The following is a 26,709-nucleotide window of genomic DNA, read 5'->3' on the forward strand; positions in this document are numbered from 1 at the left end:
AGTCAAACATTCAAGAAAGACCATGAGTCGTCACCCACATCTGGATATTTTCACCTCTCCCCCAAATGGGAATATCTCTAGGCTCCTCTCCCACCAGAAGGAATAAAACTTCTAACCCCCCAGCACTGTTCATTGGAACCCAAAACTTAGTCTGCACTTTCCAAGTTTAACCTGCTACTTTGGGATAGGAATTTTTAAAAGATTTGTAAGTATAAATCAGAACAGAAAAATGGACCAGCAAACTTGAAGAAGAGCTTTCCCTAATACCTCAACCTGCTTTATCTATGTCACCCATCACATGAAGAACAGAGAAGAAAAGTAACAAATGATACAGACACTTTCTCGGTCTGTTCAGTCTGGGACACCCCAGGATTCAGATGCACCCAAAATCTGGGACCTAATTAATCTCAACCAGAGAAAGAACCTTCAACGCTCCTCTATTTTTGAAACCTGAAATGCACAGGTCAGTTATTTTAATATTCAATCCATTGGAAATGAGCAGAATTGACAAATCTGTGTTTAAATGCCTGATAAATATGTCACAGTTTTAAATTTTATCCCTCATGTGAAAAGAGTTCAAATAAAAAATGACTAGTCCATGACATACATTTTAAACAATAAAAGTTTTCATATCAATCTGTATGCTGTGGGATGTATATACATGTGTGTGTGTGTGTGTGTGTGTGTGTGTATCACAAATACCTCCATCTTACTTCCCCCCAGAAGAAATTCTCAGTAGTTGAATACTTTTCAAAATCATCTATTAAACCTACTGGAGACACATCTCTGTCCAGGACTACCTACCAAAATACCGTTTCCTGCCTCCCAGTCATCACCTGGGTTCCATCACACGCCTCAGCAATGTGCTATCTGTATTCTGACCGCAAATCTGCAGCTTACGGTTTTATAGTTCCACTGTAAACTATCCAGAGTGTAGGTTTTGGAAAAGTACCCTTATTAAAATCATTAATATAAATACCTGCCAATTAGCTATAAGCAACCCACTTCAAACATTTGTTATAGTTGGGATTTCTTCACTCACCCAGACCAACTCCAAATGGGAAATAAAACTCAATCACAAAATGCATTTTAAAAAGGTAGAGTTGTATCCCTTTCAGGTATATTTGAGATCGGAAGAATTTGCTTTGTAATTATTTGGGAGAAACACTTTAATAAATCAGAGCCACTTATAGTTTGTTTATCAGTTGCTTATCAGTTGTTTTCCTGAGCCTGCTTAGGCAATCCTTTGCGATATAGTCCAAAGTCTAATTATCCCGGAACGCCGTTTTCACAGCCCTTTGTTCCAACCCTATGGAAACCACACATGCCGATTTAGAAAAACCTGAACCCCTGCGATTATACACATATGTGGGAAGGGGGGACACGGTGGTTTGGGGTGGCTTGCTCTTCTGAGCAATGGTCACTGTGAACAAGGCAAGCACATGAACTTTGGTAGAAGACCTTCCTAAAAGACCTTTGCTTTCTAAAGGAATACATATTTCTGGTCTCTCAAACTTTGGGATCCTTGAAGCCACCAGGACGAGAGGTAAGTGAACAGCTATGCTTGTTTCCAGGTGAGGCGACAAGGACTCCTCATACCCCAGTTCATGTCCTGAACCTTCTGGGGGTGGGGGATGTGTTACGGGCCTGCCAAGTAGGTCCCCTTTTCATTCTATAATTCGCAATGGCTATAACCACTGGTGTTTCTCTGTTTAACCTTGGTGGCTAGCTCTGGCCTCGGGGTCACTCCGTGCTTTATCTTTTTGGAAACCTCACTGCTGTCACAAAAGCCATGCGTCTAAATTTCCCCGCCACACCTCTGCAAATTAAATAACCTGAGCATGTCTCAGAGGCAAAGGCTCTGTGAGACGCGTCCCCAAACTGATCTCAGGGCTGTGACTGAACACGACACAGCTACCCACCAAAGCACAAAGCTTCGGTCCGCTTAGAAAGAAAACCACTTACAGGCAGGGGCCTAATGTAACACGAGACATGCAGGAGCCATTCTGAAGACACAGGATGAACGAGGTCTAAGTGGACTTGGTGAATGAATGACTACTTTTCTGATCCTTCCATTTGATTTAGGTCAACCAATCAAGTGAGTTTTCAATGGTTGGCCTCAGGAAATGGAAGGTAAGGGTTAGTCCCATCGTTCCATTCCACAAAGACTGTGGGAGGCCCTGTAGTAGGATATCAGTGACAGCGGAATCAGTGCAGAATTATAGAGAGAGTATAGGTCTCGTAACCTACTCCTAGTAGTATTCCTAGTACTACACGTCACCTTGGATATGTCATTTAACCTTTCACGGTCCCCCTGTGCAAAATATAGTTAAAGGAAATAAATGATCCTTAATGCTCCTCCTAGCTGGTAATACCAACATAGGAAACCAGAAGAGAACTTAGAATCAGAAAATAATCTCTAGCCTCAGTTCTTAAAGGTTTGTTTCCAATTATTTTTATTATTTTTTTAAATGAACTAATACAAAGTACCAGGAGACCCTAGCAAGGGGGTGAATTGTCACATGACCTCGGGCTCATGTGTTAAAAACTTCACAAACTGACACACCCCTCTCACCAATTATTTTCAATAAAACAAAAGATCGAAAATCAGCATCAGGAAAGGACACCATAGAGTTGAGACTGTGAAAAGTAACTACTCCCACACTGGATTTCATAAAATACATCCTGACCTGTGAACGGATTTGCTCAGTGAAGGAGAATCTCACTCCTTTAACTCTCCACAGACACCTTGGGGATTTACTGGTTAGAACACAAAATGAAAAAGAAACTGATGGCAAGGAATGCTGTACATTACCCGCCACCCCCCGCCCAACATTCTGCCACAGAGACTGCATTTAAAGAAGCATTTGTCCTGGCTGCTGTAGCTCAGTGGATTGAGCGTCAGCCTGCGAGCCAAGTGTTGCCGGTTTGATTCCCAGTCAGGGCACATGACTAGGTTGCACTTCAGGTCCCGGGGGCGCAAGTGAGAGGCAACCACACAGTGATATTTCTCTCCCTCTCTCTCTCCTTTCCCCTCTCTCTAAAAATAAAATAAACAAACAAACAAATAAATAAATATTTTTTTTTAAAGCATTTGCCTTAACTGGAGTGGCAGCATTTGAGAAATGGGCCCTCCATGCCAGACACGCCTTCGTGGGGAAAGTCTACAGACAGGAAGATAATACAGATGATGCGCTTGGAAATCAGACAGAGTTTACCCCCAAATTATTGTCACCACCCCAACACTAAAAAATGAATTGCATTTTAGATTTACAAGATGTGCCTTCACTAGATATGCAGACTCTAACTGCCTCGTAAATTTTTTTATGTGGTAGCTGCTCACAAAACCAGCGCTATAAGGAATGTAGTGGTCCCAGGTTTACACAGCTCTCTTGTATAAACGAGGCACCGTATTTCACTTCGTAAGCCTGTGGCAGGTATATTACAGCGATATTACATTGGGTCTCTCATTATTGACATAGTGTTTCCGTTAGGTCACTTCCATAAAGCACTGAGAGAAACATTAATACACACTGGCATATTTATATATTTAAGGATATCGGGCTGTCAGATCGGAGTAAATGTGTCTTTACTGTACAGGGGAAAAGGGAAGTAAATAAAGACAGGAGAGACAAGAGAAGCAGAGAAAACATTTTAACCATTAAAACTGATCTCATCTTGAGGGTAGAAAGAAGCCACAGAATTTACTCGTTCTCCATCTCCCTATCAACTCCAGAGAACAAAAGAAAGATGGCCTGACGCTTATAATGGAGCCTAAGTGTTTCTCTAAAACTGAGAAAACACCCAACACAGCCATCATTATTCTGATTTCCATTTTTGGAGATTTCTGGTATGGGAAGCGCGGCACCTGGCAGCATTGGGAGCGCTGCGTATCAGCTCAAAGCCTGCCTGCTTGCAGGTCGATGTTCACCTGGCCCAGGTAAGTTCACCGCCAGCGTCACCCGTTCATAGCTCACTGTCCCTTGCACGCAGAACAGTTCTGATGGGTAAAACGTTGGTCCTCTTCTATATAGTCAAGACTTCAGCCTATCGCTGACCCTTGCCAAAGCAGTTTGCCCTCGGTCCTCAACCCCACCCCACCCCCACCCCAATTCATGTTCCAAACTGGATCTCACAAGAGTCTTCTGAGAGCACTCAAGGAGAACATATTTGACAGCCATGACATTCCCTACTCCCTTGTCAATGATCTCTGTTTCAAAAGTCCCGAACCGAGACACACAGCATAGATTTCTCATGGGACCGGACCCTTGTAACAAATCTGGATCACGTTTCGCTGCTAACAGGAACAGGAAGCATTCACACTTTGGAGAGCTGTGGCTACACTGCCCCACCCCTCCCTCCGCCCCACGCGCTGTCCACCGTGTTGGGTTCTCACCTACCAAGGCACTGCCAGAGGCTACTGAACACTTCCCGGGCGGTTTCTGGGCGAGCAGCAGAGCCAGGTGCCTGTACTGCAGACAGGGAGCTCGGGTCTCCCAGGGGATCTGTGTGAGGGGGAAAGCACTGCACCTACATGGAGAGAAGTGCCCGGATTCAATGAGCCGCGCGGTGGGAGTGTGCCGAGTGCCTCCTTCCCACAGCGAGTTAAATGGCTGTTAAGAAATTGTGCTTGCATTTTATGCAATCAGACCCAACTTCCTGGGACCTCAGACACCACGTCCTCCCCAAATATGGCTATAGTGCTGGCAAATAGTTGCAGACACTATTTCTGCAAATTGAGCCCAGATACAGTTATGTACAAAGTTAGTTTACAGAATGCCTATCCCATTAAGTTTCTTCGAATAGATCAAAATAGGAATAAATATCATTCTTAATTGTTATCACCTAATCATCCTGAAAAGCTCAGGACACCTGGTGGGGGGCGGGGGGCGGAAGCAGGTTTCTACAGATAATGCTCAAATATTTGGTTTTCTATATCAAGGTATCTGCACCGCTATTGCGCCAATTTTCAAATGGAAAATGATAGGTGATTCTTTTAAATGCAAAAATATATGGGTCTTCTACTTGTAACCCAACATTTATACGATGACTAACGTCTTGTCAAGTCAATTTGTTAGGTCACTGGGCTCCGAGGAACTTCATGAAAGAGCTTGAATGTTCTCATGCTCAAATTCATTTTGAAATGCAAGGAAGTCCTTGCACCTCACTTGGGGAAATGCACACCCCTTGCTTAGCATGTGCACCCACTGGAGGGTGTTATTCCTCCTCCCCTGCCATGGGCTGGGGAGACCTGAAATCAAGCCCAAAGCTCTATGATTATCAGGGTGGCTCATGACCCCCCCAAATCAGTCACCTGAGTTACAAACATCTTGAAGGTGAAATGGGTCCTAAACTAGGGGTCACAAAGTCAACATCGCCTCCGGTGCTATCCAAAGTCCTCTGGACGGTGACAGAGAGGAAGTGAGGATGCAGGGAAGGGTCCTGGGAAAAGATTCTTCCAATGTTTCCTTTCCTCGCAGGCGGTTCACATCAGAACCTGCTCTCGCGTCTCTGGCAGGCGGAGGGCAATCAGGCCGCCCCCAACGAGAGACGTGGCAGCCAGAAGGATGGGGACCACTTTGGTTATCCCGACAAAAGACGCAAAGATGGTGTTTCCCAGAATGGCTCCAAATTTGCACAATCCATTGAGGATGCCAAAGGCTGTTGCCCTGTAAAAGAAGAAAGTAAATTCTGAAAGATAAGTAGAACCAGGTTCTTTCTTTTCATGTTGTGGGGGAAGTTATCACGAAGGTGTGGGAGGGAATTTTTTTCCCCTTAAATATAAAAGTAATACATTCTCATTTTAATCAAATTAGGAAACACAGACAAATAGGAAGATGCAAGGATACAGAATTTCACCACAGAAAAGCAATCACCGCTATTAACATTCTGGAGTATTTCCTTCAAACTTGTTTCTTTTTCTTTTCAAATGTATCCTTTTAAAAATATTTTCACAGGTAATACATGAGTATTATGAACTACTGAAAGAATGAAGAAGGATGACACAGAAAGTATAAATGGTCCCCCTTAATAACACCCCTGACCCTCTTATAACAGACTTATTGTCCCTAAATTGCACTTCTCCAAATGTAAGATTACATCTCCCAGACTCCTTTGCAGCTGAGTAGCGTCATGCGATTAAGCTTTCGTCAATGGGATGTCAGTGAGGACTCCCGAGAAACTTCCTTAAGAGATGTCATGAGCGGGCCTTTTGCTCTCTTCTCTGTCATCCTTTTTCCTTCCATCCTGCTTCCTGGAAGGTACACGGTGTCCTCTTGGACCACAGCTGAGGTCATGAAAGGGAGAGCAAGACAGAAAGAGCCCGCAGCACCTGTTCTGGATGTTTACAGGAGAGGAAAATAAAATACCCACCACCCTAAGCTTGCATTTTTTTTGGGGGGGGGGGTTGTTCTGTCACCCATGGCAGAACCTAACCCTAGTTATTGTCCCTCAGTGCCACTTTCCAGCGGTCACTATTTTTGACTACCAATCCTTACCTGACTCCATCTCTAGACAGAGAAAATATTCCTAGCACTCTCCCTCCCTAATTGAAATAAAATGCTTCTTTTCAGGCCACAAGTTTATTAATAATGTGGCTACCTAGTTATACTTTAAATTCTTTTTTTTTACATTTTCTTTTATGTAACTACACTCCACTAGCCCCCTTTCCAGCCTTCTGTTTTCAGAATATTCTTGGATATTTTTACAATTTTATCTTTTCCAAATAAGCTCTAGATTAATTTTTTCAAGTTCTTTGGATTGGAGGGGTGGGGGCAATTCATAAAATTTTTAAGTTAGAGAAAAACTAAAGAAGATTTGACTTTTTTGTAAGATGAATTCTTCCTAGAATTCAATAAGGTATATCCTGACATACATTTAAGTATTTTTTTATATCCCTCAGTAAATCTTTATGGTTTTCTTCACATAAATGTTTCATCTTCCTCATTAAATTGATTCATAGATATTTTATGATTTCTGCTGTTATTAAATGGATTTCAATTTTATTTTTAATTTTTAAAAATACTTTACAGCCTATACCTTAAGTTAGTTCTATTACTGACCACCGTATCAAGTTCTTTTATTGTTTCTACTATTCTCTTTAGTTAATTCTCTTTGGGTTCTTAGATGGAAAATTCTACCCCATGCTAATAATGATCATTTTTCCTTCTCTTCTTTTTTGTAAAACTTAGGAGCTCTTTGGTTCAGGAGGTGGTATGCTATGCTTTTCCATAGCAACCCACATCCCAGTAACTCTGTCACCAACTTAGGCTTTGTTTCTTTGTTTGTTTGGGGGTTTGTTTTTGTTTTGTTTTGTTTTGTTTTGTTTTGGCAGGATTTCATTTACCTGCCTTCCACGCCCCTTCACGGTCCTTTTTGACCCCAGGTCCCCTTTATGTGCGATTCTTAAAATCTCCAGTTCCTCCTCTGTGAGGAGAAATAGCTGCTAAATAACAGCCTTGCCCCAATGCCTTTCAATGGGGTCTCTTCCCATGGGGCCTATGCAAAATAAAGTTAACCCCTGGGCAACCGGCCACGCTCACTGCCAATGCCCCAGACCTCCATGCCTCAGCCAGCCTTCTCCCTCCCCTCTCCCAATCCTGCGTTTACCTAGCTCTTCCCCAGTTCACTTAACCTCCCTCTGAAAGGCTCGTTCTCACCTCTTTCTGAGTGCATGATACATACGGTACTGCCCTCTTCTTTTCCCGCCTGGGCAAGGTTTGCACTCCCCTTTGCATCTTGCCGTCCACCCCACCTATTAAGCCTTTGCCTCTGCATTTCCAGGTCTGTGCCAGCCCCCATATAGGAGAAACTCAAAATCCTAAGAAAACACCGAGTCCAGGGAGCTCCAGGAAGACCCAGGTAGCCACGGCGCAGGATCTAGGAGCAGGAAGATTTCTAGCTCAAGTCCAAACAAGTCCCCGCGAGGAGCCCGGGGCAGAACTGACCTCTGGTTGGTGGGGTACAGCTCCACCGTGATCACGTCCAGAGCGTTCCAGGCGGCGATGCTGGTCCCGCAGAACAGGCACTGCCAGCCGATCATCGCGGACTCGCTGTTGCCAAAAAACAGGAAGAAGCAGCAGGCCGCCGAGACCAGCATGGAGCCACCTGCGGGGGGAGGTCAAGGGCTGAAAGGGACACGAAGCCCGCGCCTCAGACGAGACTGTCACCCACAGGGCTTGCCCCAGCTTCCGTGCTCACAGTGACAGGTTACCTCATGCAAAAGGTCCGTCCCTACACGGACAGCACCTGGGCCATGGACTTAGAGGCCTCTGCGTGGGTCATGTCACCAGAGTTAGCCTATGGGAAGAATTTCGAAATCGTCACTCTGTGTCCCCAGCCCAGAATAACTAGGGACAAGGCAGGGGTGGGCGTTAGCTTACCGCCTATTATATGCCAGACATTCTTCTAGCTGCTTGAGATATGGAATTACCTATTTTTAAAAAGGAGTAACTTACATTTTAGTGACAATATAACTATACATGGGCCACAGAAGATAAACCTGCTTGTTCCCCATTGACGCCCATCCCATCCCAAATACCTGCCATTCTCAGCCCCCTCTGTGCCCCGAGGAGGTAGAAAAGCATGTCCCAAACAACCAGCTGGGATTTTGAACAAGAGTCCCCAACAGGCATCAGGAGCCTGGGGGAGGGAGGAGCTCTGGTTGACAAGAAGCCAGAAGGCAGCCTGGCCTCACCAACAAGTGCCTCTCTGGGGGACCTCTGCCTGGAAACTCACCCTCACACTTAGAGCACCCCAAACTAGCACTAAGCCATGCTGGCCAGCTGGGAAATGGTAACTGTCCATCTTGACTGTGCTGTTTCTAAGAAGGGGCCAGGCTGTGCCCAGGTAGCCTGGGAACCTTTCCAAACAGCTCAGAGAAAACTAGAAGAGGAGAGGGCCTTGGCTAAACCATGTGCCATCTTCATTCACGTATCTCTCAAAATGGCCCACTCCAGGGACCTGGCTTACAGGAAATGGTGACAAATGTTCATTGAGGACAGATATTGTCATCAAAGAAATCAAGTGACAGTCAGGGAACTGACCCTTCAACTACGTCAAGTCTGCCTGTTACAGGTGTCTCTGGCCCTCTGCACTTCTGCTCTCATAATTCTTATTCCTCTTGTGACTGAGGGGTCTGAGTTCAAATCCCAGCCTTACCTGTGTGACCTCGGGCAAGTCACTTAAGCTCTCTGTGCTGGGTCACTTTCCCCATTTGTAAAATGTTGGTAAAAAAAATAGTACCAACCTCCCAGGGCTATTGTGAGCATTAAATGTCTTAATAGTTACAAAATGCTTGGAACACAGGCTAACCTGTATCCTAAGCCTTCATAAGCATTAGTTAAAGGCAATTTCTAGTTTATGTCTGTCTCTCCCAACAGATCATTTGCTCCCTAAGTGCGGGGATGCTGTGTGTCTCATTCCCATCGTCTACCGCACGGCCTGCTGGGAGAGGGCAGGTGCTACCTAAATAAACGTTTACGGAATGAGGAAATGAGGAGTCACGCCCTCACCTGGAGAACTTCTATTCTGCTGTTAACAAAACAGTACCACTCCCCAGGAAGGAGGGTGGCGAGGTAAACAAGACAAAGGATACTCTGGCGGATTCAACAGTGGGACCTATCTGAGGACCGTGGATGAGGCTATTTCAAAAACGGTCGCCCTCACCCCACTGGGACAGTCATTGATCAGCTACTGGTTACTGTACGCTGAGGAGACCAGCTGATGTACTCTGTGCCACTGAGTAGCTCACAAAAAACAGAGGGACAGAAGGAGGGCGTGCCTGAGCTCTTGACTAGCTGGCCATTGAGTTCTTAACAATCTAGATCGGAAACAAACCACGCATGTTGGTAAAAGAGTAAGATATAAAGAATGATCGTATGTTAGTCCCAGATATCCAGTCTGGGGAGTGTGGCTTTGTTTGGCATTACAGAAATCAAGGACACCCGCACGGTGACAAGAAGGGGCTGCAGTGGCGAGGAAAGGGATGTCCATTCTCTCCCCGCCCTGCTTGCTTCCTGTGCCCAGACCCCCTTCTGCTCCCACGTGCGAGCGTGCGCCTGGTCACGGGAAGTGGGCCACTGTTGTCACCCACCCACCCCACCCCTTGCACACATTGGTCTCCGAAGAACTTCCTCAGCTGCTCCAGGGCTTGACCACAGATGTCACTGGTAGACCCTGGAACTCAGAAGGCCAGGGACAGAATGACGGACGTGTCCCATGCCCACTCTCACACACCGCACCTCAGGGGAGCGAGCAGAGGTGTTATCTGTGACAACTATGACACAAAAGCTCAGACAGGGGCAGGACACGGCGCTGACTCATCAGGGGACGTCGGCCGAGACGGCCCCCTGACTCCCAGCCGCTGGCCTTGGACACAGCGCCGTCCTGCAGTACCTTCTGCTCAGAAGCTGGGTGCTGCGGACTAACCGAGGAAAGAGGCCATCGTCATGGTGGCTCTGGTCAAACGCAGCAGCACTGTTAAGGGGCAGCTGTGTGGCAGACAAGTGCCGGGCACAGGTCTAACAGAAGTCCATAAGCCGCAGTGGCCCTTCCCCCGGTGAGCTTCAGGTCTAGACAGGGCACTGCCCCTAATGGAGGACGCAGCTCAATCTGCCATGCCTAAGAGATGACTTCCTCCCCACCAGAAGATTAAAAAGCTAAAGTCACAAGCATTTCTTGTGTTCACCTTTCTGAATATTCATGATACTCATTATAATAATAATTTTCAATAGGAGACCAACACCAGGAAAAAATTGCCTTCCCATAGAGACCTGATCTATTTGCTCTTCCCTGGCAAAATGACTACATGATTTATTCTGTTTCCCTTTGAGCTTTGTTGTTAGTAATCCTGGCATTAATTTTACTGCGCGACTACGTCCCTAGGTCAGATCTTATGGCGCTTTCATTAGTGTGCTGTCTGCTTCCCCGCCCCTGGCCCTGACTCATATTCTAATATTCATTTTCTCTGGCCCTGGGTGTATATACTTTGTTTCCTGTGCACATGGGCGGCATGAGTTTCTATAATAAATTGCTACAAATCCTGGCAGAATAAAGAAAGACATACGTGAATACAGCTACCATTTTTGAGAACCTGCAATGCACCAAGTACTACCAGATACTCTGAGTACATCACATTCAATCCTCACAAATGCTAGTTAGAGGTATCCCCATCTTATAGATAAGAAAACCGAGGCCATGAAAAGTAAAGGATCATGGTCAAAGTCAAACAGCCTTTAGGTGATAGAATTCCAATCTGAGTCCATCTGACTCCTAAACCCAAAGTGTTATCATTATTAAATAATAATATAAATAATAAATAATATAAATCAAGCCAAACCAATGCTCATTTAAGAAAGACCATTTACTTTTTTTTCCTGGCAATTACCTTACAAAGCATGTAGAGTGGATATATTTAATACTCCTACTGAAGTGCTAATAAAATAAGTGACTGTCACAGAATTGTTCAGGTGGGAAATAGAGACCAGCCCTTGGCCTGAGCCAGAGGCCTGAGACCACCTTCCTGGAGCCCTGGGATTTGGTCAGCCTTCCTCCTTGACTCCACACCAGAGAGATCTCATCTGACCTGTGTTGCTTCCTGTGCAAGATTTCTTTAAGAAAATGAAAAAGTCCACTGTGCACTTTAAGTCACTGCCTTGGCCCCCTAGAGAGCATAGGTGGTTTCCCTAACAACTCACCGATCATCTTGAGCCTCCCCATTCTATCCATGAGCAACGCAGAAATGATGTTCCCAGGCAGAACAGACAGGCTGCCCAGGAAGCTGACGAGGTAAATCAGGAAGTCGTTGTCTTGCTCCAAGTCCATGTGGCAGCCCTCCTTCTGCTCCAGGAAGGTCGAGTTGATAAACCGACAGTTGATGAACTTATGCTCGTAGAGGTCTGGGTAGAGAAGAAAACCTTGGGTTCATGTAAAGTGGAGGGGGAGAGAGGGGGGAGGCAGGGGGAGTCAGGATGCAGCTATGCCCCTCCCATAGGCCGCTGCCCCGGCCCCTGGCAATCAGAGAGTCTCAAAGTCAAGGTGACATTTGCCAAGGTATGGATGAAGCGAGAAACCTCTATAAATGTGATGACCTGTTCCACTTCTGTCAGCAAGGGAAAACGAAATGAACATTCACTGAGAGGCTCATTTAAACACATCATCTCTCAAGCCACATACCTGTCCTCTGAGGCTACCCAGCTTATAGAAGCTGAAGACAGAAGAATTAGGTCCAGACTCAGCCAAACACTCCAGAGCCCACAGAGAAAACTGGACATTCTTCAACATAAAAATAATTTGATCGGTGGCTCTCAGGGCATGGGTGTAGGGTACCAGAGCAGGGGAGATGAACAGGGGAGCATAGAGGACTTATAGAACAGTGCAAATGCTGTTTAATATACTGTAACGATGGATACATATCATTATACATTTGCCCAAGCAAACGAATATCACCAAGTATACAATGTGTAACACCGAGGACACAATGTGTAACACCGAGTATACAATGTATAACACCGAGGACACAATGTGTAATACCAAGGACACAATGTGTAACACCGAGGACACAATGTGTAACACCAAGTATACAATGTATAACACCGAGCATACAATGTATAACACCGAGTATACAATGTATAACACGGAGGACACAATGTGTAACACCAAGGACACAATGTATAACACCGAGGACACAATGTGTAACACCAAGTATACAATGTATAACATGGAGGACACAATGTATAACACCAAGGACACAATGTATAACACCGAGGACACAATGTATAACACCAAGGACACAATGTATAACACCGAGGACACAATGTATAACACCGAGGACACAATGTGTAACACCGAGGACACAATGTATAACACCGAGGACACAATGTATAACACCGAGGACACAATGTGTAACACAGAGGACACAATGTATAACACCGAGGACACAATGTATAACACCAAGAATGAACCCTAATGTCAACTATGGACTTTGGGTGATAGTGACATATCAGTGTAGGTTCACCAACTGTAACAAATGTGCCACTCTGGTGGGGGATATTGACATGGGGGAGGCAATGTGTAAACCTAAAAGTTCTCTTAAAAAATTAAATCTTAAAAAAAAAAGAAACCATTTGGTTTTTAATCAGTTCCCATGTCTTCTGACACCATCTAACACCAGCTGTTCTGGCAGAAGTAGCGTTCAGTAGGCTCTCGGGAAACCTGGGTCTGGGGAATGGACTCTGGCGCTGCTGACCCTCTTTAACCTCCCTGCACCTGCACCTGCACCTGGCAGCCTGATTATCGCCATGGCTTCCTGGCTTTGACATCTCAGAGCTACAGGCGTTTGCAGAAATACCTATATTAAGGGTACACAAACTAACAGGCATCATTAAAACTTGAGAGAAGAAAACATATGCCAAGTTTAAATGACAAATAGAAATAAATAGAACTCTTTTTCTTTTCTTTTCTTTTTTTTAAGTTCAGGCTAAAAAAAATCATTTAGGAAGGTCAAGTCCCTTGGCAGTTTTTTCAGAGACGAGGATATTTGGAGACCAGATACTGAACCTTTGAAGGCTGACATCACAGAGGAACAAGATGTTGTTACATAACCACCCCTGGGTGCCGACACCAGGGAGAGAGCACTAAGCTGGACATAATGCAAGTAGCTCAGGAGAAGATCACAGACGTTAGAGGCAAACAATTGAGAAATGAATCCAAGCTCCATCGGTTTGCTAGCTGTGGCCTTGGGCAAGGAACTTAGCTATCAGATGGGGCCGTTGAGACATTTCTCACCTGAGACAATGGAGGGAGGGCCCCTGGTGATGCCCAGTTTCTATATATCCCAGCGCCACTTGACATACGAGGAGAGTGTTAAAAATAACAAGGAGGGAGGGACTGACAGGGTTTTGTGGGTTTTTTTCATCATGGATATCATAAATGGTGTGATTTCAAAATATTCTGGTCATTTCACTTCATGCAGAAAGCTTGGAAAAATGCAATTTTTCTCTTTTCATTTACCGTTGCGATACTATGAGTCTTGAATTTTGCAAGTTTCAAATGAGGCGAGGTCTTTAAGAATGCACTTTGTGGATAAAATGCAGTCCTTCCGGAATGATATTTTTATCTGTGTCACACTTCGTTCCTACCAAGGTCTCTTAGTATATAGTATCAGTCTCACTGACATCAGAAAACTTTTGTTTCCTCCCTGTGTGATAAAACTGGGGCATACTCGAGGAACAAGTATAAATGACCCATGGACATGGACAATGGGGTGGGGATTGACTCTGGGAGAAGGGGTGGACGGGGTGGGGGAGGGGGAAGCAATGGGGGAATAAGTGGGACAACTGTAATAGAAAAACAATAAATAAATACATAAATAAACACAACAAAACTGGGGTGTGGATAAGTTAAACACCTTGGTAAAGACTGTGCAACCCACCTGCGCCGTTGCTGTGGATAGAGCCCACTTCTCCATCCTAAGGCTCAGCACTGCCATCTGTGAATATTTTACTGCTCCTAAAGCTATGGCTGGGCATTTTGGTTCTCAGACAAGGCTGATCTACCCCCTGACAGTCTCCCCACCCTCTCCGTGTTCTTACCTGTGTTATAAAAGATGGTAGATTCAATGGTGCAGTTTTTGAAATAGGTATCAGTGGATGTGACATCTTCAAAATAGCACTCGTCAAAGAACGTGTCTTCAAAGAGAACGTGTTTAAAGTACATCTTTGTGAACCTGTGGGAAAGACACGTCTTCTTCAGTGATTCATCCAGGGGGAAAAAAAAAAAAAAGAGATTTGAGAGCAAAATGAAGCACACAGAAAGGCAGGAAAAGGATAACTACAAGCCCAAAAGGGCTGAAATGTAATTTTAAACCTAGACTAGTTCCCCATTTCTTGGCTGCTGGCTTATAAATGAGGAGGGCTTCAGGAGCGTGGAAGCTGGCGGGTAGCACAGGTGTATGTGGGGGATTGGGCATCGACCTGGTGGTTCCCACATGCAGGTCCATGGACCTTCTGCATTGGAATCATAGAAATGTGAACACCATGAAATAAAAATCTGATAGCGTCTGACTTTATGAGGAGTTTAAAAACATGCGGGCCCCTCAGCTGGTCTTAGTCACTTTAAAAGCAATAGATCTGTGAGAACCTTCCTTTTAAAAATTGCCCCAAAAGCCCTGGCTGGTGTGGCTCAGTGGACTGAGCGCTGACCTGTGAACCAAAGGGTCTCTGGTTCGATTCCCAGTCAGGGCACATGCCTGGGTTATGGGCCAGGTCCCCGGTTGGGGGTGTGCAAAAAGCAACAACGCATTGATGTTTCTCTTTTTCTCTTTCTCCTTCCCTTTCCCTCTCTCTAAAAATAAGTAAATAAAATCATTTTTTAAAAAATCGCCCCAACAAAGATGTGGGGAAATAGGCACTTCCATTCACATTGTTAATAGAATATAATTGGTGCAGCCTGTTTGGAAAGCGATTTTGCAAAACTTTTAGTGAACTATTCCTTTGAACTAGGAATAATCACCTCTAATAATTTATCCTACCTGTACTTGCGCCTACATTCAAAGAGATACATTTGCTCATGCTCACGGCGACATTTCCTATGACAAGAAGTGACTATCAGATTGATGACAGGCAGGAATACCTTGTGGCCATCACAGTTATTAGGTAGGTCTCTATGTCATAACATGGAATCATCTTCAAGACATATTATTAACCCAAAACTATCAGATGCTATCAGATGCAATACATTGTTCATCGCAGGTGACCTTTTATGTAAGAAGAAGGGCTATGATACATATGCCTCCAAATGCAGAGGATAGATCTTAAACATAAACATGAAACATTTAATAGCGGGGAGGCACATAGGTGATTATGATTTGGAAGGCACTGCACTACTCAAACACCAGCATAAACTTAGTAGGAAAGAACAATACTGCATTTAAAAACACGCACGGGCATATGTTACCTTCACCTTCCGTTGGCTGCATTTCCTAAGCTTGGCCAAACTCATCATCTAGAAACCTTTGGGTGTGTTTTCATGTCCATCCATTCATTTAACCCATGACCGATTATTTGTCTATTCATTTACATATTCAGTGTTCAGAAAACACTGAGCAAAGTACTGGGTGCTATGAATACAGAAAGGAAAGACAGGGTCCCTGTCCTCAAGTCTAACTGTAAAGAAAAAAAAAAAAAAAAAGCAACCAGAGAACTGTAAGACAGTGGGAGTCAGAGTAACAGACGTAGCACAGGGTGCTGAGGGTCATTGTTCCCTTGCAGGGCCATCAGATGGTTCAGCCCCTGAGCATATACGACGGCCAGTTCCCTTCCCCTTCACGCCATATCGTAGTCTGCTCAGAACCCTGACCGAGAGCCACCTACCACCAGCTTCGGAAAAGAAGACCTCCCACCCAGTAAGCAGACCTGGGCAAAGAGAGGTCCCCAGACCACTTGACCCAGAATAACATGGGGGGCTATTATGAAAGATGCAGGTTCCTACCTCAACCTCTTGAACAATAATCAATCCACCAGGTCTGATATCAGTTTCTTATACTTAAAAAAATATGAGAGTCATTGATCTAGAAAGCCAAATTATTTTGGATAATTTTTCTTAGGGTCAAATTTACTACAGAGATTAAAAAAGGGGGCTTCCAAAAGCTATTACTGAACTCTGCACATTTCCACGGAAAAACTACTTGGTACGCCTTTTGTTACAGGAAGAGGCCTCTGATTTCAAAATAAGTGTAACTTGTATTCTGGATGTGTTTACTCAGGAAAGCGATTTCTAGAGATTGTCTCAGGTCTTTTGCCTTTCTTAATATATCCTCTATGATACAGCAATAGGCTGCTAATGTGGCCTTCTGTGAGATTTTAATGTTCCGGCAAAAGTGGGTGGAAAGCAGTGCCATAAATCACAACAGGCTGACACAGGCAGACCTTCAAGCTCATCTCCAAGTGAGTTATATAAAAAGCCACCATTATAAAGAAAAAGATAAAAGGAGAGAAGGCCTAGGCCTATTTTACAAGTATCTATATAAACCAAGCCGGAGTCCCTAAGGCGGTTTGACGTTGTAGTCAACACCGGCAACTCCTGCGGCGCACCTGAAGCCAAGCTGTATTGACTCCGTCTTTCCCTTGGACCCTTCAGCTGCGAAGAGAGGGGGGGTCTGCTGCATGGGCAACAGCAGACCCTCCATATCACCCTGCCCAGGCTCTGTAGCTTCAGCTTCACTGGAGAGGACACTCCAGCGTCATCACAAGATGTCGATTCAACACGGGAGGAGACAGATACCGTGTCACTCCTGAGTTGGACTGCACAGCCATTCTCGGCGGTGCAGATAGACACTTAAGAAGCTACACCATCGTCTCTCGAGACGGACGGCTGCCGACGATATAAACCAACTCTTCCGATCTTTGAATTATATACCGAACCCGTCCAAGAGTTTTCATTCGGGAGAGCTCAAAGGTTGAAAAGAAAAGTTAGCAAAAGGACCGTGTGGAAGTTTCCCAGGAAGGAAGCAGAAGCCACTGGCAATCCTGAGTCTGCGACAGAATTGTTACTATAAACATTACTTTTCCTGCTCCTCTCCGGCCCAGTGCTTGTCCACCGGGTGATCTAAACTAGGCCAAAGGTCACATCCCTTTAGCCACCTTGATGGCATCACCCTGAAGAAACTCAGTCTAATGGAAAAAATAAACAAGAAAACTGACAATTAAAATTGAGCGATAATTATCAAGATAGAGGTACCCTAGAAAGTCACTTCAGAGAGGGCACTGGTGTTCCAGCTGGGAGAAACACAAGGTGACTGACTCTGAAAGGCAAAAACAAAAGAGCATTCCCTTAACTATATAAAGGATGTCAACCAAAATATAGAGTAAATGTTAAACCTGAAGGTAAGACATCAGAAGCACCCCCCTGAAGTCAGAATACCCAATGGCACTGCTTTTATCGATCACTGAACCTGTCATGAACAAGGCAGTACAAGAAGCAAAAAGAATAAAATTATAAAGATAAGAAATGAACAGATAAAACTAAGAGAAATACAATGTTTAATGATTGGAAGATTCTATAGTATAAAGATGTCCCCAAATGAATCCAGACATTCTAAGGAATCCCAATCAAAATCCCAACCAGCTGTTATTAATGGGATTTTAGAACTTGATCCTGAAGTTCATGTGGAAAAACACAGGAAGCGGCAAAACTCTCCAAGAAAAATGTTAATAACTAGGTGAAGGAACCTAATACTCCTGGAAAGACAACTAACAAAAAGTTATGGCAATTAAGTCAGTGTGGTTTTGGTAAAAGAAAAGACAAACAGGCCCATGGAGCCAGAGCACAGAAACACAATAATACATGTAAAGAGATCAGACATATGTAAAAGCATTATGACATATCACTAAGGAAAAGACAGGCAATTTCATAAATGTTGTAGAGACAATTGGCTATTTGTATGGGCAGAGGAGAATCCAATTAGTTTCTCTCTTGTATACAGAGGCCGCAGCCGGAAAAACTAAGGACCTAAATGCATAAAGGCAAACGTTAACACTTAGATTAAAAATATAGGAAATGATCTGTTGACTTCAAAGGTGAAAGACTTCTGAAATAAGAGCCAAAAGGCACAAACCTGAAAGGGAAAGACGACACATTTGGCGTTAAAAAATAAAATATCTGCACAAAATGCACCAGGAAGTTACAGATGGTGCTTGGGGAGCAGGTCAAAACTCACCTGTTTACATCTGTTCCTTTCTGGGGTCTCACCAGAGGCTGAAATTTAGGTTTCGGTAAAATCTCCATATTGACAAAATCTCTGGGTAAAGTTTGAAGCCCTTTTTACACAAAGGCATTTTCCCCCAAGTGCAACAGTCAATGAAAGTAAACACTTTTTATCTAAATTTTAAATCAGCAAGGTATGGATAAAATCAAATAAGGAATTCTGGGAACAAAGGGAAAACGACCCGCCCAAGCTGAAGAACATCAATTGAATGAACTTTCCAAAGAGGCTTGTGGTTTTCCGAGACGGGGTGTTTTCTAGCTTATGAACAGCAGGGGGCAGCATAACTCAGAAAAAGAAACTAGGTTTGTTTACTCCTTAGATCAGTTTCAAAGGTTCTTCATCTTCCCAGGAGAAAAACACCCTTTTGGCTCAACAATTTGCTGGAGGAAAAACTATGGGCTTCAAGTAGTTCTAATTTTAGTATCCACTGGTTACAAAAACATATACATGAGCCCTGGCCGGTGTGGCTTGGTTGGTTGGGAGTCTTCCCGGAAAGTGGAAAGGTCCCAGGTTTGATTCCCTGTCGGGCATGTGCCTGGGTTGCAGGTCAGGTACCCGGTTCAGGGAATGCAACAGCCCACCAATCGATGTTTCTCTCTCACATCGATGTTTCTCTTCCTCTCTTTCTCCCCTTCTCCCCTCTCTAAAAATAAATAATCTTTTAAAAATAAGTTTGAATGTAGGCAAAACTTTTCTAAAGGCCAATACTATAGAGGAAGACAGACCAGGTTGCTCCATCCTTGAAGGTAATATTGGGCAGAAGAATAACGTAAGATAGTGTCATACGAGCCTTGGCCTGAAAAAGCATCCAGAATCAAAGGAAAGGCTCAACAGCCTGGCAGTGGTAAGCTCTGGGGGCATTAAAGGGTCACAGCTCTTTGCGTACCTCTATTAAAGGTGTGGGGTCTCAGGAAAGATGGTCTGAGTGACCAACCCCCACAATCCAATGCCTCCACCTTTGGACAAGTCAGCTACAGCCAGGAGGTCAGGGATGACTGGGACCACACAGTACAGAGCCGCCAGGGGCATCAGTGAGTCTCTGGCCGCCACGATGAGCTCTGCGGCCACATATTGACTTCTTATCTTTCCAATGGCTCTCTCCCAAGGACAGTTCCCCCAAAAGTGTCACCCTGATCCAGGGAAAGTCTGTGGCCTCTCGCTTACTTGTCATTCACCAGCTTCCCATGTTGGTGAATCTGATTTTCCATCGTGAAGTTGATCGTGGCGCCGTACACATGTTCGCCGAAAAATACCTTCGTTTTGGACTTGTATTCCTCATCTTGAAAATACCGGATCATGTCGGGGAACCAAACCGTCAGTCCGTAGTAACTGGCATGGAGAAGACAGAATATTTGAGTAGCTTAATTCTTTCATGAGCAGAGTCTGCATCCCTGCTTTGCGGTAGAGAACACTCATTTTAAATGTGTTAATATGGATTGAGCGTCGGCCTGCAAGCCAAGTGTCGCTGGTTCGATTCCCAGTCAGGGCACATGACTAGGTTGCACGTCAGGTCCCCAATTGGGGGCGCGAGTGAGAGGCAACCACACAATGATGTTTCTCTTCCTCTCTTTCTCCTTTCCCCCTCTCTAAAAATAAATAAATAAATAAATATCTAAATTATTTTTTTAAAAAATAAATGTATTAATATGGTTCATTATTAGAAAATCTAATCATATAAGCTATCATCTTAACAGATCTAAGGGAAAAAATCATGATCATCTCCACAGATGCAGAAAAGGCATTTGATGAAAAAAACAATATTCATTCCTGATAAAAATACCAAAAGATTAGAAATTGATGGGTATTCCCTTAATACGTAAGAATATACATACCTCAGCTCAAAAGGCAGAATCTTACTTAATGGGGAAACACTGAAGACATTCCCACTAACATCAGAAACAAGACCAGGACACCCATGGTCACCGCTACTATTGAACGCTACCTTGTAGGTCTCAGCCAACTCAGTTAGACAAGAACATAGAAATATAAAAAAGCAAGAGGGAAAACTACCTATCTTTGGAAATGACATGATTTTATACCTGGAAAATTCAAGACAACCAACTCAAAAAAATGGTCATGACACATATAAAAAAGATGTTCATGCCCACTCAATGCAAATTAAAACTACACTGTGTTACCAGTCTCACCTCCCAGATTGTCAAAGCCCCAAAGTTGGCCAAAACACCCTGGAGGTGAGGCAGTAGGTAAACACGTGCTTTCGTACATTGCTGGGGAAAGGACAAAAGTGTCCCATGGCACATGGAGGCCAAATGGCCCATGTCTCTAAAAAGTACTTATAGATTTCCCCCATGTGAATCCATAACCCATTTCTAGGAATCGACTCCACTGATTCTCTTGCACAGTACAAAGTAGCCCCCAGACACAGTTACTCATTGTGCCGCTGTCTGCAATAGCTAAAGTCTAAGAACTCCCCCAGAGTCTGGCAGTGAAGCCCTGGTGGAATAAAGGGAGATAATTTTCTGTGGAGTGCCATGCACCTGTGCCATGCTGCTATAAAGAGTGAGAAAAATCTCAGTTTATGTGTATGAGCGGTCGCCAGAGTATATACTGTTGAGTACGAAAAGCAGATGCAACAATGTGTTCCTTTGAGTAAGAAAAGGAGAAAGAAATAAGTATACCTCTTGGCTTACATTTGCAAAGATAAAACACTGGGATGATAAATAGGAGAACCAAAGAGGGTTGCGTATAAGAGGCAAAGGGGAATATGTAGAGGTCATTAGAGCCAAGTTATTTTCTTGGGTCAAGGGAGTACATTATTGGCCATGGGTGGTTGGGAACAAAGCAATACCACCAATGGAAGTTTAAAATCTCACTGAATGTTCCTAGTTGAGCACTTACTATGTGCCAGAAACTACTGCGAGTGTTATTATATACAACTAAACAGCCTCATACTGCTGTAAGCGGGCCCCACACCGTGCACAGAAAGAAGGGCCATGTTATTTGGAGGTGAATGAAATGGCTGGCGTTTGAGAGAGTCAGCTCACCACCAATCGTATTATATTTAAGTTTCCGTGTGATAGAGCCCAGGATTGCAGAGTTTCCCAATTTTACCTATTTAATATTCAGAGCGACAATGATGGCCGCCTCCTTGGCAGTCATTCTTTGCTTCTTCTTTGGGAACAGACACTTAATTTTTTATCAGCCCTCAGGAAGGCTAATGGTGTTGTCAGCGCCGAGGCAAATCCGGATTAGTCTAGAATCGCTGGGAAATCACCTCCCTTTGCCAGTGATTACTTTAGTCCAGCAATTACCCTTTTCTTTTCTTCTCATGGCACACATAAACTAATTGCTAAAATTCTGCAGCACACCAAAAAATATATATTTTTTGTCAATCTCGCCCCCCCCCAAATAGGTATAATTTTGATTCATTCACACCTGATGGCTATTGTGTTGGCTGTTGTCAATTTCTGTGTTTATCTGACAATCTAAGGAAAAAGAGGTTGGTGGCCCTGACCCAATAGTCAGGTTGTGCATGTTTTAAACATTCTTGCTTCACTGCAGATGAAAAGCGCTGGCTTAGCATGAGGCGTGTGAAACACGGCTCCTGATAAGAGTTCCCTGGAGGCTCTGGGATGGTCCCTGCCACAGAATGCCTAGCGGGGCCCAGGCATCTTGCAGTCACAACGAGAACTAGCCTGGGGCCAAAACTCCTCTGCAGCGGACCTCCCTAAGGACGCTCCTAGAAGGGCTTGTCTGTTACTTGCAGTGAGCGCATCCAGTCTGATACAGACTCCATGAGTCAGGGCCCATCGTAACCCTCAATTTATAGAGGAGGCACGGGAAGCACAGAGAAATCAGTGAACTTGAGGAAGAACTTACCTTAAAGCCATGGTGAACCAGACCACGGCCAGAATCAACGTGTTCATCCTGTACGGGCCCAGCACACAGTACAGAGCGTTATCCCAGACCTACAATCCGCACCAGAGAACGGTTGTTAAAGGAAGCTCATGTCTCGGGTTTTCTAATGAGTTGCCTAGGAAGCCATGGAGAGAATGGGCACCCATTATCTCCCAGAAGCGGCGATTCTATTCCAAGGAAAGCCTTTGCTCTTCTTACTGGCTGGCCTTGGCCTCTCACAGTCCTATAGCATCTTCCCTGAGAACACAGCACTATCCCATGCATGTGATCCGAAGCACACTGAGGAGGGATTTCAAGGCCCTGGACGAGTACTGAGCACTGCTCCCTGCCTGGGGGGAAGGGCTGACATTCCGAACACTGAGTGACCCCAGCCCCAGGCCGCCCAGTGTTGGCCCATGATGGCCATTGGCAGCCTTGGCGTTCCACAGCAGACTGGCCTAGAGGAGCCACTCCTCTGCAGAAACAGCCCGGCCCCTCATGAAGACTTCCTCAGAAACCACTAGCAAACCGTGAGGGGCCGTTTATGTCACTCACTCCTGTCTTCCTATGGATTAAAGACAAGAGGCTAGAGAGATGGATGTTTACTCAGACTAGACACTTTACCTGCATGCGAAACGTCTGCCTTGGGAAGGCAGAACAAAGAAGTAAAACTACGGGTTAGAGAGTCCGTGGCACGAGGGCTCACAGAGAGTGAGAGGTGCTCATGGGCTTGGACCCAAATGTCCCTGTGCAGGGTGCTTCTTCCCCGTCACACTGGCTTGGCTTCATGGGGGTGCTTAAGGCTTCTACTATTCATCCACCGAGGTTCCAAGTTCCCACAGAGCCCCCCACTCACTCACCACGTATCCCCAATCATACCTGCTTGAAAGTGGTCTTGAATCTGACCAGCCAGCGCTGGTACCAAGTTCCTGTCGAACTTTGGATCTCAATGAATTCATCCATTTGCTTGGGAGTTTTGATGTGGGAAACCTGTAAAGCAAAGATGAGCTAGAGAATCTTAACCCCACTTTGCACTGGGCCTGATTAACTTATTGAACCCTGGAGGAGCCTTTGGTGACCCTGGAGTTCGGTGACTCTTAACCAAAGATGTACATAGCATCTCTTTGGGATATTTATCCCACTGTAGACAGAAATGAACAAGTCTTTTCACTCAGTCATGTCTTTGGGAAGTTAGTGGGTCATAATTCACTGAAGTCCCATTTATATCTGATTTTTTCACAGTAGGATTGATTATCTCTTAACCAGTATTCTCAACCAGTATTAACATCACAGAAGTCTAGAACCCAAGTAGGAAAGTGTGCATATGTGTGTGTGTTGGGGAAATGGGGTTCGCTATGTAGGACAGTTTAAAAATACAAAAGGATAAACAAAAAGTATGTGCTCCTTCTGTACAGTGAAGGAAATAATCAACAAAATTGGAAAGGCAGCCTACTGAATGGGAAAAATATTTGCAAATCATATATCTGATAAGCAGTTAATATTCAAAATATATGAAGAACTCGTACACACAAAAGCAAAAACAATAACAACAATACAATTAAAATGGGCAGAGGATCAAAATAAACATTTTTTTCTGAAAAGGATATACAGAGAGCCAACTGGCATATAAAAAGGTGCTCAACATCACGAATCATCAGGGAAATGCAAATCAAAATCATAACGAGCTATCACCTCACATCTGTGACTATTATAAAAAAAAAAAAGAAAAAGAAATAACAAGTCCTGGCGAGGATGTGGAGAAAAAGAGGCCCTTGTGCACTGTTGGGGGGAGTGCAGACTGATGCAGCCACTTTGGAAAACAGGTATGGAGCTTTCTCAAACAATTACAATTAAAACAAGCATATGATCCAGCAACTCAATTTTGGGCATTTATCAAAATAAAACAAAACACTAATTCAAAAAGATATATGCACCCCATTTAGGTGGGAGAGTTAATACAGGAAGACTTCCTGGAGGAAATGTATTTGAGGCTGGGTCAAAGGAAGTTATGTCAACAGGTGCACAGAGATGCCTGCAGAGAGCATGTCTCAGGGTTGGCCACAGAGCTTGATGGGGAGGAACACAGATCCTGTAATTAACAGGACAGGACATCTTTATGGAAATTACCACTTACTAGTTTGTGAACTTTGTAAACTAACAAGAAACAAAATCCAGACTAGCAGCCAATGGTGGTAAGGACATAGAGAAACAGGTAACCTGTAGCTTGTGGCCTTGAAGGCTGGTACAACCATATTGAAAGGTAATTTGCAACATATCTCGAGAACTATAACAATACTCAGGCTCTCGCAACCAGTCATTTTACTCCTAGGTGTCAACTCTTAGAAAACAAACTCAGAACGTAAAGAAAGGGGACGGAACCATGTGTGAGAGAAGGTTCATAGCAGCAGCACTTACAGGAACAAGACAATAAAACAGGGGAAATCAATCTCTAACCTTAGGGACATGTTTGGAAAAACTGTGTTGATGCTCCTAATGTTAATGTTCATTAAAAGGATGGCTATGAAAACCAAGAGACAACAGATAGAATGCTTATGGGAACTCTAAAGTAACATGTATATGTAGATGCATGTGACTATGTTTTCCCCACAAGAATACAGCCAGCTTTCTCTCTCTGTTTAATAATTATCAGTTGGAGAAGGATGACCATCAAAATGCGAAGAATTAATTGTAACTCAGTGATAAGAATGTCAGGGGTTTTATTCATCATGTGACAAATTTTCTGTGATGCGCTTATACAAAAAGTTATTGTTCAGCAAACCAGACAAGGAAAGGGGAGAGGCCCCCCTCTTGTTGGCATAGGCGACCACACACTCACCGTGAACACCTTCTCCGGGGTCCCCTTAGCTCTCATGTTGGTGTCGTGGACTTGCTTGAGAATCATCCAGGCCTCGTCATGTTTGCCCATCTGGTAAAACCAAGGAAAGAAACATGAAAAACTCATTGCTGATCAGTGCTGGTACGTGCGTCTGAGGCGAAGGGATGTATAAAAGACGATGACAACTTCCTGTAATCGGCCCACGGTGGAAGGCTAGTAAGACTGTGCCTTCAAGGTGTAAAGGCTCAGTATTAACACTGCTACGCGCTATGAGTAGCTGCACATAGTTGTAAGGTTGAATGGATTGCTGGGTGGAAGCCATTTCCTCGCTGACAGTATAAAGCAAAGACACATGTTATGAGTCGAAGTGTGTCCCCCCAAACATATGCTGAAGTCCTAGCCCCCAGGAGCGCACACTGTGACCTTCTTTGGAAAGAGGGTTGCTGCAGATGCGATTAGGATGCGGTCATACTGGAGTGGGTGGCCCCTAATCCATATGACCATGTCCTTATAAGAAGACAAGCATGTGAAGACACAGAGACACATGGGGGGATGCGTGTGTGACAAAGGCGGGGACGGGTGTGATCCAGCTACAAACCAAGGAAGAGAGGCAAGGAGGGATTCCCCCATGGGCTTCAGAAGGAGCATGGCCCTGCTTACACCCTGATTTTAGATCGTCAGCTTCCAGAAGGGTGAGATAATGAATGTCCTTCACTCTGAGCCACTCAGTTTGCAGTCCTTTTGTTACAACAGCCCTGGGACACTAATCCGCAGGTTAAAAACACTGCCTGCTGCATCTGTCTCCAGGTCAACGGGGAATTCAAAAAGGAGGGCCACTCTGAAGAAAGGTCTAGAAGGAGGCCCATGAGCAGACTCAGAATTGGGGCTACATGAGCCTGCGAGTCCCATGGCCCCTCTACCAGCCCCGCCCCGCCTGACCACTGCACGCACAAGGCCCCCAAGGTGGACAGCTCTAAGGACTTGTCTCTCAGGACACTGGGGACAGCTTTCTGGTGGGGTGGGCTTCTGCATGGCTAAGAGTCCTGAACGCTTGTGGAGCAGCGACATGCTTTACCACAGATGTCACAGGGAGAAATGTCACGCAGCTTTGCAGAGTCTCATCGTGGGGACCTCTGGGAAGAGTAGGTGCCGGAAGCAGCTTCAGGAGGCCGCCGGCACCTTCATCCAGCACTCAGGGGGCTCCTGAGCCCCTCTGCCTTGGGCAGGCCATGAATCCAGGGCCAGCCACCGG

General features: G+C 44.7%; 1 protein-coding gene across 1 annotated transcript in view; it reads right to left on the bottom strand.

Moving 5' to 3' along the window:
• Positions 1-3,071: 3,071 nt before the first annotated feature.
• Positions 3,072-26,709, bottom strand: part of SV2B (synaptic vesicle glycoprotein 2B) — a 38,443-nt gene continuing 14,805 nt past the window's right edge. The window contains exons 5-12 of the mRNA XM_090263678.1: positions 25,458-25,547; positions 23,501-23,611; positions 22,604-22,692; positions 19,928-20,092; positions 14,592-14,725; positions 11,697-11,897; positions 7,947-8,106; positions 3,072-5,669 (exon numbers count right to left, since the gene is read on the bottom strand). Of these exons, the coding sequence (XP_090119804.1) occupies positions 5,486-5,669; positions 7,947-8,106; positions 11,697-11,897; positions 14,592-14,725; positions 19,928-20,092; positions 22,604-22,692; positions 23,501-23,611; positions 25,458-25,547 (1,134 nt within the window). The 3' untranslated portion in view covers positions 3,072-5,485. The remainder of the gene's footprint in view (positions 5,670-7,946; positions 8,107-11,696; positions 11,898-14,591; positions 14,726-19,927; positions 20,093-22,603; positions 22,693-23,500; positions 23,612-25,457; positions 25,548-26,709) is intronic.

Source organism: Furipterus horrens, unplaced genomic scaffold (genome assembly GCF_987537825.1).
Source record: "Furipterus horrens unplaced genomic scaffold, mFurHor1.1.pri manual_scaffold_16, whole genome shotgun sequence".
Lineage (NCBI taxonomy): Eukaryota > Metazoa > Chordata > Mammalia > Chiroptera > Furipteridae > Furipterus > Furipterus horrens.